The following is a 7,602-nucleotide window of genomic DNA, read 5'->3' on the forward strand; positions in this document are numbered from 1 at the left end:
ATGCAAAATAAATGCAAGAAGGAACAAGACTATGGTGTAAAATGGGACACTCTCTGCACTTTATTAGTTTTGATTCATAAAAATATAAATATGTATCTAAGGATTAGCTTCAGATGAAAGACATTCCAAGATAATAGAGTCTCAATGGCCATCACTGATATTTTCATATATAAAAAAATAAAAAGAATCTTTACGTACTTGAGAAATAATTGTGTAACATTTTACTGGACAAAAAAAAAGTCAGATTTTGTGGAGGGTGCCAGGTTGCTTCACTTTTTTTACAACTTATGTACACTTTCTTTATGGTACATTGTTTTGTACAATATTAATGCCCTGAATATATTTGAAGTGCACAAAAAATATTCAGAGTTTCCATATGTTACTGTGAAAATGCAAAACATTTAAAATATTGTTAAAAATAACCGGAGATATTCTATAATTGCTCAAATGCAGCTATCACCTGAAGATTATACTCATATTTGCTCTGTAATACACATTTTAATTTTATGTATAGTGTTATTGGTGGTATAGTAGTTGTCATCACAGGTATAATGCAGTAGAATGTTCCTCCAGCTTATGGCTTTCTGTAAAGAAACCAGACTTCTGGTATCTTGTCAAAGAGGTTTCCTTCAAGTCACTGACAATTGTTAAGACAGGTTAAATAATTTGGTATAAAATTCTGATATCACGTTAGGTGTTTGGATGGATAACACAAAGAAAAGCAAACCTGAGGACAAATAAGCAGTCAAGTGATTTACTTGAATAAATAATTTGCTTAGTCTGTGAATGCTAGATCAGTGCAATTCATATTCATTTTTAATGCCATTTGAATTAAGTTGTAATATCAAAATGAAGATGGGACCTAGAACAATCAGGTTAAACTACTTCTAATTGGAAACATGTTGAAATATGAAGACTTTTCTTTGAACGATACCCAGCTCAAAGGAAATCCACAGGGAATAAACTGTGAAAAAACTTCTAAAGCCTTTTGCCTGAAGTATTTCCCAACAAAGACATAAATCACAGGGTTAATGCAACTGCTGGTGGTAGCCAGAGTATAACTGAACTGCTCACCAAAGTTGACTAGTTCCCCCCAGAAGCAGCCTTTGATCACTTCTGTCTGGTATAATGTATCAAGGAATACAAAAAAATGGTAAGGAGTCCAACACAAGAGAAACATCAGTACCACTGTGAAGATCAACCTGGTGGCCTTTGTGCCTTTGTGCTCCTTGCAACTCTTTGTTCTGAGTGCTCTTCCTTCTCTTGCTTTTTTTTGTAGGGAGCGAAAGGTAGACAAATTAAGGAAGATGATTGCTGTAGATGGCAACCCAAACCCCACTAAGTTGAATACCAGGTTTTCAGCTGTTATCCACATTGGGGTGGGGAAGTCTAAAGTGCATGCTGAAATATTCCACAGAGGAAAGTATTTCACAGTCCGAAACATAAAGGTTGGGATGCTGAGAAGGATGCTGAAGAACCAGGTGAGCAAGCAGATCCCTTTGGCCATAGCTTTCCTCCGTATCCCTCTGTGGTTCAAGGTATGAACAAAACTCAAATAGCGATCCACGCTGACTGCCACTAGCAAATAGATGCTGGTGTACATGTTTAGGGTGATGGACATGCTGGTGCTGCGACAAAGGAACTTGCCAAATGGCCAGTCAAATTCATTCCTGATGTTCTCTGCCCAGAAAGGAAGGCATGTGAGGAAGATAAGATCAGCAACAGCTAAGTTCGTAAGGTAGATTTCAGCTGTCTTCAGGGACCCCTTGTGCAGTAAGTATGTGAAGAGAACAAACAAATTTCCAAGCATTCCAATAAGGCAGATGATGTTGATATAATTGGGTACTATATAGTACACAATTTCCCACCATTCCTCCAAGTCCGGGCAAATAGTTTCATTGCTCTTGTTTTCACTCCGGTTTGAGGAGAGAACATTCAGTAGAGGAGTTTCAGTCATTTTTTAAAAATTCTGAAGTAGTGAACAGGAGACGTCTTTGAAATGAGAGAAAGGGGCTGTGAAAAAGAAGCATAAAATTCCAACAGTTGTCTCCCATCAGAGGTGTAACAAACATTTAACTGGTGGAAATCCTTTATTAGTGCTCACTGATTATTACAGGCCAGATCAATCCATGCTTCATATGTGCAATGGTGAGAAATGTTCCCAGAATTGGCAAGGATGGAACTTCCTCTACATTCTATGAAATTTCCTCTCTTTGCTGCCATTGTTTGAAGTAGCACAGAGGAAGGGAAGTGCCCATTTTGTCTAAGTAGTTCTGTATGACTCCTCCAGACTAATGACAGAAACATATATAGCCGAATTCTAGCTCTCTGAGAGTAGCGGGAGTCATGCTGGTGACACAAAGCTAGCTTTGCACCCTGCCCTGCCCTCGGTCTTATTTTCCATGCTATGTATAACTTTAGCAGGGTAATGCCCGTTTCCCCAGAGCTGGAAATGCTACTCACCCTCTGTGTGCATCACTTGTTTGCTTAACTTTGCATTCTTTTGTTCCCTCTCAGTTCCTCCCGTCCTGAACTTAGGGTTCAAAATCACCGTTAGATTAGACAGCTTATTGCCCTTAAATGTCAGCGGTTGTAATAATAAAACACTGACTCATCCAAAGTCTTAAGCTCAAGATCTTGCCTGGAGGGAAGGCCTCTGCAGCTGCAAATTCACAGCACTCTCCTCCAGTTCAAAAATTTCAGCTGAGTTCAGCTGCAGAGAGGCAGCCCCAGCGTCCAAAACGTTTAGGCACGTATAGCATTGGCAATACATTTATTTCTCTCTGGTAACTCTGTGCGAGACACTGCAGGAATGAGAGCACAGATAAAACATTATCCTCCCATGAAAATCCACTGGGTTGTGAGCTGCCTCCTGTGGTGACTTTATTCTTCTCGTGTTGTCATGCTTGACCATAGTGCCTGGATCTTGGTTTTTTACAGGTATTCAGTCTCAGAATCATTATGGTAGGCAAGGCATTACTGAGCCTGTGGTGACATCTAACATTTCAGTATTTCATATCCAAGCGGAGCGTGTCAATCATAAAAAAGAAAATATTTTTTAAAAAATCAGTGTTTTGCAGTCAGCCACCCTGAATGTTAACTTTCTTCTACAGCTGTTTTACTCTGCTCTTTCAGCTTCTGTATTTCTACACCAAGGGGATAGCTAAGGATGGAGTTTCTGAAGAAAGCATTTAGAACTATCGTTTAGCTCTTTTACATATATGTACAGCTTTAGTGATGTCTGTATCTGAGCAGCTTGCAATACCTGTTTCTGTGATGCCTCTAGCAATTAGTTAAGTACTAATATTCCACATCATGCAATTTGGTAGTTGATGCACCGAACATTTTTCATCATTGCAGAATTAAGTGAGCAGCAAAGTTTAATCTTGAGTTCATAAACTCACTCAGGCTGGCAGTCTTGGCAGGAACTGGGCTCTCTGGCTTTGAACATCTTCCCTCACAACAGTCTGAATGTCATCTATTTCACTGACAGTCTCATGCAAACTAAGATAACTTGAGAGGATCTAAAGCTGGAGAGAAGATATATAGAGCAAATAAATGGCTGATTAACATCAAAGAGTCTATTTCTGAGACAGCAAGAAGCTCTTTGTGAGATAGCAGGAATCTAACCTTTTTATAGCAGGAGGTTGGCTAAGATGTGAGAGTAATGGAAGAAAATCTGTAACATTATATGTCAAAAATAACATAGAAATAAGATAACTGTTAAACATTTCCTTTTGTAAACAAAATTATTATTTTTACTAAATATAGAGGAAAAAGTTCTTTTTTTCCTTGCTTGCTCATTTTCTGAGTCATTTTGCACACTTTGGATGTGATCTCTGGGCTGGAGACACAAATTTTATATTCATGGTGGGCTAAACTAGAAACTTCAGAAACATTTAGTTTCCATTGCAACTTAGATTTGAGCCACAGCTCAATCTTACTTCTTGTTCAGCTAGCAATTGTACGTGAAATTTTTGCAGAGTTTGTCATCGGGAGAATTTCTTCAGAGGCTACTAGCCAGTGCCTGAGCGCTACCACAAGCCAGAATCCTTTTATAACTTACAGCTCCAGAGGTCTTGACAGAAAATGTAATTAATTTTCAGTTGCTTAATTTAATTTCTTCTTCAAAGACAAATTTTAAGACTGTATTTTTAAGTATTTAGTGCTAATGGACAATTAGCCACATGAATGGTTTTTTAAATTTATGTATGTAACACATTCCAGTCATCTTTTATGCAAATGATGACATATTTTTCCTACTTTGAACTCATTTCAAATTAATTTCCATGTAGTGAATCTATCACCATTATTACTATTAATACATATTACCCAGCTAGGATCATGTGCTCTGAAAACACTAAATAGATACAACCTGAGCTTTAGGAAGAATCTTAAAAGTAAAGATTACTTTGAAAGAGAAAATTCTGCAAACATCTAAGCATTTCAGCTATAAAGAAATCGAATAAAATGAATCACATTTTTACACATAAAGAGAACTAGACCCGACCTTCAAAGTTAGTTTCATGGTAAAACAGAAAGGGAAACTCTTACTAGAACTGAGAGCACAAAATATTTTTTTTTTTAAATATAAAAGGTATGTGAAATAATTTTAATAAAGGTAAAACATTAAAACCATATAGACATACCTACTCCTTGTCTTTCCTGGCAGTTTAGGCAAAGTTTCACATTAAAAAACAGTTGGTGCAGATGTTATTGAGATAATTCAAAGATGCATCTTGAGGCACGACTGAGCAACTGAGTGCTGTCTGAGTGCTTTGCTGGCCATGTACAATGTGTGTGATGTTACATTTTGGAAGAAAGCCCCAGGATACTTTTTTTTTTTTTTTTTTTAACCTCTCCAAATGTCAGCTGTAGTAATTTTCAAGGCATGTGAAATATTTCGTTCTCATTGTGAAATCATACAAGCCATATGGCGTGACTCCTGTCCTCCTGTGACAGCTAAATAAAGCTCTCAAGTACAGGTCCTGTGCAGTTAAAAGTTCCTTTGTATGATTAACGAGGTCTGTAACAATAGCAATTTTACAACAGCTCTGAAGTGCCCTCTCAGTGCCAATGCACACAAAGACAAACTTTGAACTAGGTTTTTGTTGTGGTGGGAGCTCCTTCCTCTGCCAGCCTGGGGGAGGACCATGCCAAGGAGCTGGGGTTAAAGCAGAATAGACACATGGGCAGGGCTGCTGAAGCGTGGACCCACTAAACTTCGTTTCCACCGTTTGTGGAAAGCACAGTCTTTTGCATCCCACAATAGAGCTCTAGGACATGAGTCTCTGTGAACATTACTTCTCAGTAGCTCATGATGACTGCTGTACTTTCTCAGGCTTACATCCATAAATAATCCCCTTTTTACTTCATTACCTCCTGGGACCTTGTAGCCCGAGACTGTTTGTTTATGAATTATTTTTCTCTTTTTCATTCCAATCGTCTTTTGATTAGAGCAATATTAAAAATAAAATCATATCTGATGCAACTCAGATTTTAAATACAAATCTCTCTTAAATATACCTGTGTAAACAATAGGGGGTTTCAACTTTTGAAAACACAGTGAAAAATTGTCAAGGGACTGGAATGTTATTTACGTATATGAAAAAATTCTTCCCATTGGCTACCTACCGAACACATGCACCATCTCTCTGAATTCTTATTTGACCATGTCCATTGCTGTTTGGAAAGTGCGTTAATGAAAAGCCATGTGGGGCTGCACAGTGGTATTTTATTATCAACTTCCCTATCATAATGATAAATACTTTTATTCCAACTTTTTATTCATTAAAAAGATACTAAGTTAGAGTTATGCAAACACTGGTAAAATAGACAAATTAAAAAAATTGTTCCAGTTAACACCATCACACTGGAGAATTCTTGAAAGAACACAATATTTAATTTGAAGATTTAAAATGTATAAATACTTCTTTTATTTAAACAGCATCCCATTTAAACATATACTTATTTTATTAAATAAATGAAACAGCATTTAAAAATACATCTCAAATGAAGCTATATGCTTCACTTCTGTCAAAATGATTTTTATTTAATATCTTGATCAAAACTTTTATTTTGGTGAAGACCTGTTACACAACATTTTTTGAATTATATGTTACCTAAGGAATCCTAGTAACCTACAGGAGATAAATCTTGGAACAACACATCCCACACTGACTCATTAAGGTAATTGCAATACAACCAGAGACGATCGTCACAGGCTTTCTAAAACTTGCCCTTTGCTTACGCTAGTGAATTTCTGTGTTTAAGTTATTTTTTCCATAAAGAAGAACATTTGAGCAATAACCAGAAGTTTGGAATTCATCATTGCTTTGACATGAACCTCTAGAAGCCGCCAGCATTCACATTTACTCACAGACTCCGAACAGAAAACTGCAGCTGTACCTAAGATTTGTATGATAAATAACATAGTCTTAGAAAATTCATCTCTTCAAAATGGGATCAAAATATTGATTTGCAAATCCAACTCCTCTTTGCAAATCTAGTTTCTTATTTTCTGCTGGTTTTCACTTCCATCATTAGAACTTTTTTCAGTAGAGGAGAGAGATGCAGAATTGGGAGTGTATACATTTGGTGGAAATAGTGAAATGAATAGGCACTGCTGTAGCTCCAGCTCTTAAACAATTGAGAACAAGTCCACATAAGAAGCTGTAACTTTATATGAAAAGGAGTTTTAATTTATTACTTCTTTGTAACTTGGGTCTTCATTTCAACCTGTAGAAAGCATATAATGATTTGGTAACATTTTACAGATTGCACAGATGTGATGGACCACAAATTAAAGAAGGACTAGTTTAAAAAGATCTGTGTAAGAGTCAACAGTTAAAAAGTTTTTGCTGTGTATACACAATTGAAACATCTGTCTGTTGGTGCCTTCAGCTCAGGATACTCACAGCGCATTAGTATGTTTTAAGCTTAGATGATCTTCAGCCACCCTGTCTATGTTGATTTCCCTGCAAAAAGTGCATTCTCTCGAGCTGCATAGGAATGCTAACTGGGCCTCTCTGATCAGAAAGATTAAACAAATATGTTGATGAAGGCAGAGGTATTTTTGCTCAATTATTACACACATTACATGGTAGACAAATGGCACAAATCCAGGGTTCTTTCTCTTGGTCCAACAGTTCAGCCATTAAAAGTCTTCCTCTTAACATAGGTGGAGCGTGAATGAATTATCTTTTTGGAACAGTATGATTTAACAGTTTGATTTTCTTTATTGAAATGATTTGCAAATCAACACAGTTATTGGCTATAACTGTTCACCTATTCTGGAAGAGGAGAAAAGTTTTTTGATGCAGCCTTGTGATGCAAAATTGTTCATTCAGCTTAGGTAGATTTCTTTACATACACTATAGATGGTATTTCTAAGGAGAGCTTAAACTCTGGTACAATGATTTGCAATTCCTAATAAATGACCCTGGTAGCATCACAGTGCAGTAATAATCAAGCTCCATTTACTACAGTTTACAGAGACTGAAACAACAAAATAGGGAAGGAGCCAATATAGGCTGGAATCCCACAATGCGCTGATAGAAAAACAGCATGACAGGGTTATTTAGGGGCTAAAGTATTGCTTGG

At 36.9% G+C, this 7,602-nt stretch overlaps 1 protein-coding gene across 1 annotated transcript; it reads right to left on the reverse strand.

Annotated features, from left to right (window-relative positions):
- Positions 1-464: 464 nt before the first annotated feature.
- On the reverse strand, positions 465-1,957 carry BDKRB1 (bradykinin receptor B1). Its single transcript, XM_037395927.1, has one exon. The coding sequence runs from the start codon at positions 1,955-1,957 to the stop codon at positions 872-874; it is 1,086 nt and encodes a 361-aa protein (XP_037251824.1). The 3' UTR covers positions 465-871.
- Between the last annotated feature and the right edge of the window lie 5,645 nt (positions 1,958-7,602).

Source organism: Falco rusticolus, chromosome 7, assembly GCF_015220075.1.
Source record: "Falco rusticolus isolate bFalRus1 chromosome 7, bFalRus1.pri, whole genome shotgun sequence".
Lineage (NCBI taxonomy): Eukaryota > Metazoa > Chordata > Aves > Falconiformes > Falconidae > Falco > Falco rusticolus.